At 36.7% G+C, this 14,496-nt stretch overlaps 2 protein-coding genes across 3 annotated transcripts; both read right to left on the bottom strand.

Moving 5' to 3' along the window:
- Positions 1–6,122: 6,122 nt before the first annotated feature.
- LOC133804978 (putative ubiquitin carboxyl-terminal hydrolase 11) lies at positions 6,123–8,788 on the bottom strand. Its single transcript, XM_062243072.1, has 6 exons — positions 8,698–8,788; positions 8,444–8,584; positions 7,535–7,705; positions 7,146–7,403; positions 6,901–7,049; positions 6,123–6,522 (listed from the first exon to the last, which is right to left on the bottom strand). The coding sequence occupies exons 1-6, from the start codon at positions 8,701–8,703 to the stop codon at positions 6,456–6,458; spliced, it is 792 nt and encodes a 263-aa protein (XP_062099056.1). The 5' UTR covers positions 8,704–8,788; the 3' UTR covers positions 6,123–6,455.
- Positions 8,789–10,709: 1,921 nt separating this feature from the next.
- On the bottom strand, positions 10,710–13,800 carry LOC133804029 (lysine--tRNA ligase, chloroplastic/mitochondrial-like). Of its 2 annotated transcripts, XR_009878275.1 has the most exons (7): positions 13,575–13,800; positions 13,434–13,478; positions 12,781–12,838; positions 12,157–12,225; positions 11,626–11,733; positions 10,924–11,058; positions 10,710–10,793 (listed from the first exon to the last, which is right to left on the bottom strand). XR_009878275.1 is itself a non-coding variant. In XM_062242174.1 (6 exons), the coding sequence occupies exons 2-6, from the start codon at positions 13,475–13,477 to the stop codon at positions 10,981–10,983; spliced, it is 357 nt and encodes a 118-aa protein (XP_062098158.1). In that variant the 5' UTR covers position 13,478; positions 13,575–13,800; the 3' UTR covers positions 10,772–10,980. The 2 variants fall into 2 exon arrangements, 1 of the variants encoding a protein (XP_062098158.1); XM_062242174.1 differs by having other exon boundaries at positions 10,772–11,058.
- Between the last annotated feature and the right edge of the window lie 696 nt (positions 13,801–14,496).

Genomic DNA, 14,496 nt, shown 5'->3' with positions numbered 1-14,496 from the left:
ACATTCTGGCCCCCTAATCAAGGCCCTAAGCCTTATTAGGTAATTTGGGACGTTACAACTATCCTATCCTTGTAGGAATTTCATCCTCGAAATTTTACCTGAATAGCTCGGGATATTGATTCTACATATTTGACTCCAGCTCTCAGGTCGCTTCCTTGACCTTGTTGTTCCTCCATAATACCTTAACCAAAGGTATAGTCTTGTTCCTCAGGACCTTGTCCTTCCTCCATAATATCTAAAATCTGAACTGGCTGCTCCTCATAGCTCACCACATGAGTCCCATCTAATACATACTTCCTCATCATGGAAATATGAAATACGTTGTGCACACTAGAGAGTGTCAGGGGTAAGGCCAACCTATAGGCCACCTGACCGATCCTCTCTAGGATCTCAAACGGTTTTACAAATCTAGGGCTCAACTTGCCCTTCTTCCCAAATCTCCTCACCTCTTTCCATGGTGAGACTCTAAGGAAGACATAGTCTCCCACTTGGAACTCCAAGTTCCTGTGCTTCGGGTTTGCATAACTTTTCTGTCTACTCTGAGAAGCGAGCATCCGAGCTCAAATTTTCTCAATAGCCTCATTGGTCCTCTGAACTGCCTCAGAACCTAAGTATTCCCTTTTTCCTGTCTCATCCCAATGAATGGGCAATCTACATTTCCTACCATACAACATCTCATAAGGAGCCACCCCAATGGTCGACTGATAACTATTATTGTAGGAAAACTCTATCAAAGGCAAATACTTACTCCAGGATCCTTCAAAGTCCAGCACATATGCTCGCAGCATGTCCTCTAATATTTGTATCATCCTCTCAGATTGCCATCTGTCTGAGGATGATAGGCAGTACTAAACTTCAGTTGTGTACTCATAGCCTTCTACAAACTTCCCCAAAACTTGGAAGTAAATGTAGGGTCTCGACCTGACACGATAGACCTCGAGGCCACATGAAGGCGCACTATCTCTCTCACATAGAGATATGCATACTAGTCAACTGTATAAGTCGTCCTCATTTGTAAGAAGTCAGCTAATTTGGTGTATCGATCCACGATAACCCACACTGAATCATGTTGACCCACGGTTCTGGGTAACCCAACCACAAAACCCATTGTGATATCCTCCCATTTCCACTCTGGAATATCCAGAGGCTGTAATAGCCCTGCTAGCCTCTGATGCTCTGCCTTGACCCGTTGACAGGTTAGGCACCTTGCCACATACTCAGTCATGTCCCTGTTCATCCCAGGCCACCAATATAGCGATCTCACATCCTGATACATATTCGTGGTGCTTGGATGCAAAGAGTAAGGGGTAGTATGGGATTCATCCAGAATCTCCCGTCTAATAACAATGTCCATCAGAACACAAATCCGACCCTTGTATCTCAGGAAGCCCATATCTGACATTGTATAGTCCCTTGCCACTCCAGCTAGGACGTCTCCTCTGATATTTTTCAGTTGTGGATCACCCAACTGACTTTCCTTTATCCTTTCCAACAGTGTAGACTGTAGCATGATGTTTGCCAACTAGCCCACCGACAACTCTGTTCCAACTCTGGTCATATCCTCTACCAACTCCTTGGATATTTGTCTCGCACTGTATAACTGTCCCGGACCCTTCCGGCTTAAGGCATTTGCAGCCACATTGGCCTTTCCTGGGTGATATAGGATTTCACAATCATAATCCTTCACCAACTCCAGCCAATGCCTCTGCCTTATATTCAGGTCTTTTTGTGTGAAGAAGTACTTCAAGCTCTTGTGGTCAGTGTATATCTCATACTTCTCCCCATATAGGTAATGCCTCCATACCTTTAATGCAAAGACCACTGATGCTAACTCCAGATCACGAGTGGGATATATCTGTTCATACTCTTTCAACTAACATGATGCATAGGCAATCACCTTCCCCGTATTCATAAGAACACAACCCAAACCCTGTCTTGAGGCATCACAGTACACCACAAACTTCTCCTAATCTATTGGGAGACTTAAAATTGGAGTTGTAATCAATCGCCGCTTCAATTCCTGGAAGTTGTTCTCACACTTATCTGACAACACAAACTTCTAATTCTTGCGTGTCAGTTCCGTCAATGAGGTAGAAATCCTTGAGAACCCTTCCACAAAACACCTGTAATAACCTACCAATCCAAGTTAACTCCTGATCTCTGAGGCGTTCCTTGGCCTTGACCAATCTCTGACTGCCCTAATCTTAGCTGGGTCCACCTTGATCACATCCCTACTAATAATGTGACCAAGAAAAGTCACCTGCGGTAACCAGAACTCACATTTCTTAAAATTCACATACAATCGGTGTTCCCTCAGCCTCTGTAGAACCAACCTGAGATGCTACTCATGTTCTACCTCTGACTGAGAATAAACCAAAATATCATCGATGAAGACGATCACAAATCGATCTAGATAATCTTTGAACACCTTGTTCATCAGATCCATAAAAGCGGCTGGGGCATTAGCCAAACCAAATGACATGACTAAGAGCTCATAATTCTCATATCTGGTACGAAAAGCAGTCTTTAGTACATCTCCCTCCTTGATCCTCAGCTGGTGATAACCAAATCGAAGATCTATTTTTTAGAATATCATCTTACCCTACTACTGATCAAACCGGTCATCTATCCTTGGCAGAGGATACTTTTTCTTGATTGTTAACTTGTTTAGTTCCCTATAGTCAATGCACATCCTCAGAGAATCATCCATCTTCTTTACAAACAAGATTGGTACACCCCATGGTGAGAAGTTGGGTCTAATAAAACCCAAGTCTAACAGCTCTTGCAACTGTACCTATAGTTCTTTTAACTATGCTGGGGCCATTCTATACGGTGCCCTAGACACTGGCTCTGTCCTTGGTGCCAGTTCAATAACAAACTATATCTCTCTGTGTGGCGGCAACCCTGGAAAATCTTCTGGAAACACATATGGAAACTCACATACCAGTATAGTCTCCTCTGGTCCCACTGACACGACCTAAGTGGTATCTACCACACTGGCTAGGAATCCCATGCAACCGCCTTGCAATAGATCTTTAGCCCTCAATATTGATATCATAGGTACACAGGGTCCATGCATAGTGCCAAAAAGTACAAAGGGGTCCTCACCTTCAGGTTCAAAGGTTACCATCTTCTTTTTGTAGTCTATGGTTTCCCCCTACTTCACTAACCCGTCCATACTCAGAATCATGTCAAAGTCGGTCATAACCAACTCTATCAAATCAACTGAAAACTTTCTAACCCTCCACTGTCACTGACAATGATCTGACCCATCTCTTGGAAACTACTAACTCTCTAGTGGGAAATAAGGTTCCGAACCCTACAACATAATAATCACATGGCCTATACAGTCTATCAATAATCCTACTATAAAAAAAAGAGTGTGTAGCACCAGAATCAAACAAAATAGTATAAGTGGTTTCAGCACTAGAAAGCTGACCTGTCACCACCGAGGGGTTGACCTCGGCCTCTGCCTGTGTCAATGCGAACACTCGAGCTGTAGGCAAGTTGTTTGCCTTCCTTAGTTCTTCCTTTCTTGCTCTCGGAAAATCTTTCTTTAAGTATCCCACTATCCCACACAAAAAGCAGGCCTTTGCCCGACATTTTCCCACATGGTGCCTCCTACATCTGGCGCACTCTAGAAAGGTCCTCCAGCCTTCATTGCCGCCCCGATGACCTATCTGAATACCATGTGGTCTCCTGTCAGAGCCTGGAGCTAAAATGGCATCTTGAGCCTTCATTTTCTGATCACTAAGGCCTTCGCCCCTATCTGAACCCATAAATGGAGGTCCCGTACTCCTAGTGTCTCTCCTTGCCGCATTCTCGCGCCAGATTTTATTCTCTATGCCCTCTGCAATAAGGGCTTTCTCCACCACCTGTGCATAAGTCATCACCCCTGACACGATGGTAATGCGAACATCTCGAGCTATCATAGGTTGTAGCCTGTAATATCCGCTTTTACTAGTAATGGTATTATGGTAAATTGTATGGCATTATGTGTTTAAGGATATGAATTATGATATGCATGATTTATGATGCATGTTTATTTATGTGTTCTATCAAGTAATCCACACACATTATTTTCTTATGGTATTATGGGTCAAGTGTAATATAAGTTGTGTATTGGGGGTCCAAGTAGAATTATGGGTTTTATGATAGAAAGTGTAATTGACAAAAGTTAAAACTATTAGTTTTGGTGGAAATTACAATAAGGGTCTTAAGTGATTATTAAGGATAAATTTGAGGTTGAGAGTAGAAAGGTCATTTGGTTTTTATACAAATTAAGTCAGATTAAATAAATCAAATAATAAGGAAAATAGGTTAGATGTCCTACGATTTTCAGACTCTGGTTTTGGGTGATAGACTGAAGGGGAAACAGACCAAAAACAAACTCTCGTTCCTTGTAATGACCCAAAATTTGCTAATAAGGCTTAGGGCCATGATTAGCGTGCCTAGAGGGCAATAAGTGATTTATTGTTATAATATGCGAATTTGTGTGAATATGTGATTAGTGATGCATGTCTAGGTGAATTAAATATGCATGTGGGCCCCGTTTGGTTATTAGGGGCATGTTTGTAATTTTAGCCGTTGAGGGCATAAATGTGATATTTGAAATAATTGTGAAAGATTTGTGATATATCTGTGTTGCACGATCCGAGACAGTCCTAGGGAGCGATTAGCTAGAAAGTCACAACGGGGTCGAAAATCCGACTCGAGGCGAGTCGAGGGGTATTTTGGGTATTGGACGTTCTATGGGGTTATCGGGTTATGGAAATAAATATCTGGAGATATATATGAAGATAGAATGTTTAGGAGGGAATCTTAGGGAAATTTACCATTTTGCCCTCGGGGACGTTTTTGGTACCCCGAGCCTTGGGGTAACCTTAGAGGCTAAGTAAATAAAACAAAAACCAAAGGAGTACTAAGAAACTTGGAGAAACCGACCCAAAGACACACTCTTCTCTCTCTTTATTTTCTTTAAGTCTTAGCAAGGGAAATTTTGGTGAAAACTAATCAAGACTAAGGAGTTTCAGCTGGGATTTTGGGAGCTAGAGGCTTGGAGCTTAGAGAACCGATTTAGGGATTCACTTCTGCCCAAGGTAAGCTCTTTAATATGATTGAGTTGTGTTGAATTGCAGCTGGTTTTCTGCTGAAATGTCAAAGTTTTGCATGTGTGTTGGGTGATCATTCTTGAGATTTGATGAGGTTTTGAGCTAGTTCTTTGTTAGGCTCTGTTACTGAAAACATAGTAGAGCTTCTGTGATTAATGGTTTGGATTGTTGGCTTGATTTTGGGGTTAATTGGATTGGTTTTTGTGGTAAAAATGGTGAGATTTTCTGGGCACGAGGGGTCGGGCCGCGGCGCTGTTCTTGCTGAGCCGCGGCCCCTTAGAACATAAGGGCGTCTGGAAATGGAGGCGCACCGCGGCGCCCTTCAGGAAGGGCCGCGGCGCGTGTAGGCTGAAATGAGGCAAGGCCTCGGGTTGAGCTGGGGGTCGCGGCATGGGTTCTTAGGGCCACGACGCTTAGAGCATTTTTGGGCTTTAAAGAGGCTTTAGGCTCGGGAATTCAATCGCTACAAGAAAAAATGCTTTTAATAACACCGAAAATGTGTTATCAAAACATACGATAACACTTTCTGATGTGTTAAGACCGACTATGTTATCGTAGGTCAGGGTACTTTACATAACACTTTATCAGTGTTATACAGATGTGTTATTGTACTGTCAACGATAACACAATTTCTGTGTTATTTTAATATATAGATAAGTGTTGAATTATGTTATTTATAGTCAATTATATAACACATTTTTTGTGTTATACTATACTTTAGTATAACACATTTTTTGTGTTATACTACACTTTAGTATAACACATTATTTGTGTTATATAATGAAGTTTGCATAACATAATTCTTTGCATAAAAAGTGTTATTGTAATAGATATTATAACTCAATTTTCGTATTATTGTTATATTTAGATATGTTTAAATTCTCATTATATATTTTATTTATATAACACTAATTTATTCTATTATATTTTAAATTTTTTTATATAATTAAAATTAGCTTTTTAATATATACTAGCATCATCAAATGAACTTGATTTGCAAATAACAAAAAGTAAGAACATTCTACATTGAATTAACAATCCAGAATTTAGTTTAAAACATTCAACACTGTCATCAACAACAAAATATTATTTTAAGTATTCAAGGAGTCTAAAAGTTACTACTTTCAACACAAAGAAATAACGTTTCGCTGGATTTTTCCTCTACTTCTGCATCATCCATTGACAGGTTCTTAGAATTGTAGTTGTTTGATGGTTCTTCAATAACCTCTTTTTCAAATCCATTTTCCTTACCATTCTGGAGCTTAACTGAAGGACGCGTTCTCTTCAAAGGTGACAACAATCTAGTAATAGCGGCTTCAACATTGGCTCCACATATTGGCTCTTTTAAATAAGTAACAAAAGGGGTACCGATAAGCTTTCCCTGACAACCCTTAACTCTGTCTGACGGGCACTTGAAAAATCCAACTATCTAAGTTAGGAAATCCAGCAGAAGTCTAACAAGCAGTCTGCGTAGATGATCCAAGACATAAAATGACTAGGATACAAAAAATTAAAACACATATTTCTCAAAAGCAGATAATATAGCCAGTATTATCTAGTCAACACTTGACTTGGAGCGCTTGAACTTTATTCATACGGACTTCAGCTTCTTAATGAACAAGTCTTACTTATGTAAGGCCAATAATTATTTTAATTGATACTATAATCCCCTTCTGAAATTACTTAGTTAAAGCTATTTTTCAATAGATGGATTGGCAACACCAGTTTGTACATCACATGTTTACCAGTGCTATTTACCAATTACATAAGGATAGGGATGCAAGCTTACTTTTCATGTGGTCGATGAATTATTTCAACTCTGGATCTTCCCACGACGTTTTTAGAAAGTCTATAAGCCACAATATGGTTATCCTCCTTAATTGGAGCCAATAGCTCTGAGGGGTTTTCCAAATATCGAAAAATCTTATGTTCATAAACCTGGCAATCGAAATTATAGTTACTCAACCACTAGAACTAAAAATAAGGGAATAAATAAAATAAATTGTAGCAGATATCAATGGAAACCAAATTTACCTCTGCAAGCAGAAGAATCTCATCGGCATTCAAGCAACAAGCATTACTTAGTTGTTCACTAAGATCTTTACAGCAACCTTGCTTTAGCAAACTAACAGTGTATGGCATAGGAAGACCACTTCCATCGCCGTAAAACATAGTCACGGTTATTTGCCGAGTTGCAGTTGAAGGTAGAGGCAACGACAAATACATGAAGGGATCAAAAGTGATTGAAATCTTTCCACATGCTGGGCAAACCAGTGTCGACTTATATTGACCCTGACCATTAACATATAAACATTGTAAGAGAAGAAAATACTTTTGTACCAGTACAGGAAAAAATAAATGCTTATGGTTCAAGGAAAGAAGAAATATAGCTTTCAAGAAAGAATACTTTAATTCCCACTCACCTGGCAAACATCCACTATCAATGAGTCATTCCGGGCCCTGTGATTTTTCCAACACTCAACGGCAACTTCCTTATCTGGGCGACCATCTGAATCCTTTGCTTCTATGTAAGATTTTCGTTTAACACGATTTAAATCCTCATGCAGTCCATCCAACAAGAATGCAAGAAGTTCCTGCAAAGAGAAAATTTTATGACATGAAGCAATATAGTGATCGTAAAAAAGAGTAAACTATAAAAATATATTTATATATATATAGGAGTCAGTTCAATCAGTATGCTTCTTTAGCCTATTGATAGGAACAAATAATTTGTATGAAAAGTAGTATTTAAATTTTTTGGGGATTGATGATATATGGATAAAGGTGATATATGGTGGACTATAGATTAAAATCAAGAAGTCAAAATTGATTTCTCGATTGATAGTGAAACAAATCCTGTTGTGACGACCCCATATTATATATACATGTATGTGTGCTACATGTAAACTACCCTGAATGGTTTATCTCATTTGCAATATGGACAAACTAATCATACAAAACATATCTAACAGACCCTAACGTCATAAAGTACAGATAAGCACAATACAATTTTGTTTGCTGAAGCCACACAAAGAGGTTTTAATTTTAAAATCATCAGCTCAATGAAGTGACTAAATATTAGTAAGAAAAGCATTTGCCCAATTTAAAAAGGCTGAGAAAAAATAAAAGCAAAACTTAGACTTAGTCCCAGTATCATCTGCAAGCACAAGTCCAAAACCAGAGTACTATAAACATAAATAACTGATTGATTTCTCCAACTTCATGCGCTAAAATTTCTCCCAAAAATAAACATCAGGACATAAAAATACATTAAACATTGAAGTATTCAGTATTGAAAGCTTTGCGATTATTATTTAATATACAATACTAACTTGAGAATCATGCTGGTTATAGCCACTGAACTGGGGAGCAAATCGAGCTAATTTTCCCTTGAAAACACGTGGTGCAATTGTAGTTCGCCCTGAGGACCATAATTTCCTCAACAGCTCACCAAAGGCGATTGCAAGCTCACCCTGCACAGCTAAAATATACTTTAGAAATTGTATAAGCACCAGACTTACTTAAAATTCAAGTTATCCCCATAAAAAAAAATAGAAAGAAGATAAAAAAAAGAACTAAAACCTACATGCATTCCCAAAGGATTTTCAGTATTGATCTCAAGAAATGTGAGCTAAAACCCTAAATAAAACATACCCATAAAAATAGAAGCAAAAATAAGTATAAAACATTAAGTATAAACATATAAACCAACTACTAAAGAACCAAAATATGCCACTTAAAACAGGTTGTGAAATGTGTTTGTATGCTCAATGGTCAAAATGCATGTTTAGAAGAATTGATTGCAGAACTTGAAACTCTGTCAATATGTACCAACAAGATAAGAGAATTATCTACACTATTGCTTACTGTTAGCCAAAATACCCATATAAGTGAATCCATAACAAGTTTTAGTTGATGAAAAGTGCACCAAAAGCACCCCAATAAGGGATCAAAATCATTGGGTCAGATCAAATCATTAGTTCCATGTGGTTGTTATTTCAATATTGCTGCAAGCCCAAATATGAATGAAAGCTAAATGGTAATTGGCACCAATCCTTCCATAACTTCTACAATTTATTTTAAAATTACAATAAAGAAAATGGAAAGGGGATATTTTTAATATAGAATAATGTACACTAAACAAATAGAAGAAGAAAAAACATATTTAAAATGTCATAAACAGAGAAAATAAAATATGATCACCATTAGATAACATTATAAAATATTCACCCAATTATTTAAAACAAGTTTTTCTATTATAAATTAATATTTTTAATGAAAAATAAACTTAATCTAACTAGCTAATGCTAAATGTCCAAAACAAGAGAGAAATACACAAGCAGAAACATAAATCAATGTTTAAAACAATGAGAAACTATATATACCATGGACATGAGTGCAAGGAGTGTTCTCATAACAATATATATAAATAAATATATTCAATTAGTACTGTATTATATATGTTCCAATAAATTAACAAGCAAGAATAGAAATAAGCATTAAATATGCATGCACAAAAATAAGGCAGAAGCAAATGAGGGAACACTTGAGAATAGGCATTTCAACACAACCCATGAAATCATAAACTTAATTTAGGATCAATAGTAATAGAATTGAAATTTAAACCAGATGCATAAAAAATAAATCACATGAAAACAGAGGAACGTATCCACAATATGGCACTAAAACTTCAATCCAAAGTCAAAAAACACATAGCAATTCATATCAGTGGCAAATTCTAGCCATCAAAATCTATGGCTGACCAACTTTGAGGATATGCAAGAGAGTACTATAGTATATATATATAGTATATGTATGTATATATAGATTATTCTGTCTTTGGCCATCAAACAATTTTAGTTCTTTCTCATTTCAAATCCAAAAAAAAAAAAAAAAGCCAAGACAAATAAAAAATACACTTACAAAATTATGCCTTCTTATCATTTATATATCTCAGTGCTCAGAAATGCAAGTCCAAAAACACATGTGTGCTCTAATATCCCAGCATAAATCCCCAAAACTTGCTTGGTGGGTTCAAGTTCAAGTTAATCCCCAAAACTTGCTTGTTTGTCTGATTGCTTTTCCAGACTAGAATGAACATTATGTTTCACTATGGCAAGAGAAATAGTTTTCTGAAGCTAGAGCTCCCACCATAAGAGTGAAATGAAAAGGAACCTATAAATGAAAATCCCTAAAAGTATGAAAAATAAGATATAAATATTGAGAACAGATTCATAACAAATGCACCTTAACAGTATTAACAAACACTTTTCATTTTCATAAAAGAAAAGCAATGCAAAACTAATACCCTCCAAGCTAGCAAGACTTCTCTTTCTGTATCAAAGGACATCACGTCGACACCAACTATAGGAGAACATGACTTAAGGGTCATGACATGCAATCTACAAATAAAAGAGCAATATCAGTTATCATTTTTCTTATAAACAAAATGACCAATAAAAAAATTTAAAATAAATAATTAAAAGTCAGTAAATTTTATATAAACTATAACAGATGAACATGTCCGACCTAGATAACAGTCTCACATACCATCAATCCAAGTCCTTCCCCATTTCATTGTAAATAATAAAGATGTCCTGTACTTTTCTACTTGTCTAATCCTACAACTCAATGACTAAAGATATTTCACTGTATTGACTTATACGGTGCTCTCAGTTCCTCCTAAATTAAAAAACAAATGAGGGTTCAGATATCCATGCCAATAAGAGGACAAATTGTAAGTTAAGAAAAACTGTAAGTCTCAAGTTTCCTAGTCCAAGAAAGAAGGAAATAAAAAAGCCTCCAATCTTACAGGAACTGTGAAAAATCTTCCAGGCCTTAATCTTATGCTCCATTTCATTGCTTTAAACTATGGATTGTGACGATTTGAAATCCCTTCATTTCTGAATATTCGACCAATCTCATAAACTTTTTCAAATCCTCCAACCTGTCATCCACAGAGATTTAATTTTAGTGCAAAAGATTAAAAATAATATGGAGAGAAAAGTAAATATATACATTTATACATATATATATATATTGTAAGAAATGAGAACTTTAATAAACTAATGAATGGGAATAGTTATATAAACCAATTTAAAAAAAAAGTAAAATCTATAAAGAGGAGAAATTTGGTGTAGGCATAGAGACGGATAAGAATTTGTCTGTATGTGTTCTCTTGTATAGATATAAAGAAGAGCTCAAGAATTATCATTAAAAGACAAATGAATTTCTTATAAATGCTGTCAGCCTTGAGAAATCTACATTGGAAACAGCGAATGTTATATAAAATCTTTACACAGAAAAAACTTGCTTAGCAAAACAATACTGCCATGGAAGTGATAAATTCTGACATATACAGACAAACTAATGAATAAAAATTAGAAAGCAGCTTCGGGAAAATGACCAAGTTAAACTGGAGAAATTACACCTTGGAAATACCAGAGGGCGGTTGAAGAGATTATGCATGTTAGTATAGCACTCGAAAGAAAATGAATATACTTTAAATCCTCACCAGCATCCTCTTCAAGTGGAGCTCTGTTGCTATCCTCAAATAAAGATCCCTTCCTAGCGAATTATGGTAGGTAACAAATGGTCTTGCTTCTGCTCCACCAGCTGCTCCCTAGTTGATTAAGTCAATTAAAAACCAACCTTCAAATAGAAACAATACTAATGTATGTAAATTAAGGCACCAAAAAATTGTCATATACAGAAAAAGTAAAAACTATTCCTGGAAATGAATACAGTTAATCAAAATTTATAAAATATGAACCAAAAGAATTCCCAGCTAAGCATTTCAACAGTTCAACCTCCAGTCATCTTTACAATAAACTAGACATTATCTTTTTTAAAAATTATAGAATAGGGTATTCTATAAGTTGTATCTTGGCCAAGAACAAAAGCTAAGCAATTGAACAAGCATCACCAGAAGTAACAGTAATCTTACATAAGAACTCAGCCAAACTATAAAGTCAAATTCCATTACAGAAATGCTAAATCTTGATATGAACCATATGACCATAAAATGGTTAGAAAATCCACAAACCTGTAGAACTGGAGTTTCAACTTCGAGAAATCCAAAAGATTCCACTGTCTTGCATAACTCTGATACAATCTAATCCACCAAAAAGAAAAAATAGCAAAACATCTTTAATGTATAAACAGCAAGATGCCTCAACCACTCTATCTAGGGAACAATATTGAATTTATATATGTATATTTCAAAATGCCCAAACTAGAAACAACTTGGTATACCATCCTTCTTTTGCTCAAGTTTTCAACAACTCCATAATTGCTAAATACATTCAACCACCGTAAGCACTCTAATATTTAGAGCAAATTTGTTCAAAAGAAAGATAAAATATCCATAACTTGCATAAATAAATTATCTCCTTAAGTGTTAATGCTGTTAAGGAACTTAATATAGAAATTATAACCCTGTAACCTTTCTTTTAGAAAAAAATAAAATCCAATGAACCGTGCTTCAACTCAGGAAAGGTCATTTAATGCTATTTTTGTCTATTCAAATACTTTATCAGAAGCTAAGTACACTTGAAGCAATCATGTAAGATAGTTCTAAGGTCCTCAAGTTAATAAAAATACTATTTCTGGAAAGAACATATACTTTAAATAACTAAAAGGTCTTTAATTACTCCTCAGCCTAACTTACCTTTGCTCTCTTCCGAAATACATCAGCTACTTCAGGATTGGAAATCATATCAATGTACCTTTAAAAGAAAAGTAAAGTTTAGTTATAACCAAGTATACCCCAAAAAATATATATTTTCTTTAAAAAGCCATTTAGACAAGTCTTTTGCAAGCCATTTAAGAGCACAATGTTTTACTCTGTTTTTGTATAACAGTAACGAACATAAGGTGTTGGTTTCAGATTTCGATGTATGAACATAAAATTTTACTCTATTTAAGTAAAATAGATAACAAAGATAAAGATGATGTTAGTTTCAGAATTCGACATATGAACACAACATTTTCAGCAAAAATATCATCTTTTGTTGAGGATTCTTTTAGTGTGATAGTTTCTTAACAAAAGTAAGCAACTAATAATGATTTACAGGTGGTAATTTAGTAGTCTTTAGATATATGCATTTTCTTTTCTCTCTTTGGCTTCCTTCCAGGTCGATTCATCCAATTATTTGGAGATGACTCCAAGAATTCCAAATATTCTTAAACTATGTCAAATCAGGCACTAACAAGTTTTGACTAAGGACAGGACCGCAGACTGAAGGTATAAAAGTAAAGCACATGCAGTTGAAACAAGCAACTTAAGGCTTATTAGAATTATATGAGCAATGAGATTATTACCCGCAGCCTAGAGTCTGTAGTATCCACATGGTAGTCCAAGTCATCCTGCACAACAACATAGTTGCATTATTACTTGTACAGAGCAGAGTACATTTTAAAATATAAACAATCAAGGTGAAATATCAGAGACAAAACCCATACAATAAGTCTGGTGTGCAGATCTAGTTCTTCATTAACTGTCAGTGCAATATGCTTTGTGCTTATTACAGTTTCCTCCAACTTCTCAAGGCCTTCATCTTCGCCATTTTAAATTTTTATAAGTCTTGCTCACCATTCATTTCTTCGCCATTTCCATAACACATTTCTTCACATACTCTGCCACGATCGAACCCCACTGATGCACCTGCCCTAACGAGCCCCCAAGCCTCCACGTCTTGCCCAGCCCCTGCGCCGTCGAGCCCGGACCCGAGACCCCCCCACCCACCGTCGAGCCTAGCCCCGAGCCACCAGTCGTTGCTGTCGAGCCCAGCTCCGAGCCACCTGCCGCCGAACAGCCCGACCCCGACCCCCTTGCCGCCGTCGACCACCATTCCCCGAGCCCCTGCCGTCGTCGTTCGGGCCTAGCAGAAAAAATGCGATAGAGAGAGGGAGAAAGGAAAGTATAGGGATCGGGTGGGAGAAAGGGTTTTCTTTCTTCTATATTTTATTTTATTTTACATGTGAATTTTTTTTGAGAGAGACTATATTATTTAGCGAGAGTTCCTAAAGGTGCTGCCTTTTTTTCATTTGGTTTTGTACTTTACCACTTTTTAACCATCCTTACTATAATACTTTTTAAATAGTCTTATCTTCTTGTGTTATGGAAATAGATGTTTGGTGTAGTGAATAGTTAAGGTTCGGGATGGATTTTATCACCCGGATTGATAGAATTCAATGTCCCGGAGACTAGAATTATGACCCAAAGTTATTTAATGGATTAGAACTTGATGGATGGATATTGTTGGTGCGTTGTGACTAGGGTTTCAGCGAGGCTCGTACTAGGGGACTGTGCTCGGGACATCAGTGCTTGGAAAGCTCGGGATACAGGTAAGAAAACCACTGTTCTCATAGAGCTTGTGTTGCA

Source organism: Humulus lupulus, chromosome X (genome assembly GCF_963169125.1).
Source record: "Humulus lupulus chromosome X, drHumLupu1.1, whole genome shotgun sequence".
Lineage (NCBI taxonomy): Eukaryota > Viridiplantae > Streptophyta > Magnoliopsida > Rosales > Cannabaceae > Humulus > Humulus lupulus.
The sequence above is the reverse complement of the archived record's forward strand: the minus strand, read 5'-3'. Positions and strand labels throughout refer to the sequence as shown.

Excerpts from the sequence above, each read along its gene's own strand:
- LOC133804978 (XM_062243072.1), bottom strand. Across the intron at positions 7,706-8,443 it reads ATAACCAGCATGATTCTCAA|GAACTTCTTGCATTCTTGTT; the intron begins GTTAGTATTGTA and ends TTCTCTTTGCAG. Across the intron at positions 7,404-7,534 it reads TGATAGTGGATGTTTGCCAG|GGTCAATATAAGTCGACACT; the intron begins GTGAGTGGGAAT and ends GTTAATGGTCAG.
- LOC133804029 (XM_062242174.1), bottom strand. The coding sequence starts at position 13,477 with ATGACTTGGACTACCATGTGGATACTACAGACTCTAGGCTGCGG. Across the intron at positions 12,226-12,780 it reads TATTTCGGAAGAGAGCAAAG|ATTGTATCAGAGTTATGCAA; the intron begins GTAAGTTAGGCT and ends TTGGTGGATTAG. Across the intron at positions 11,059-11,625 it reads TCCACTTGAAGAGGATGCTG|GTTGGAGGATTTGAAAAAGT; the intron begins GTGAGGATTTAA and ends TGTGGATGACAG.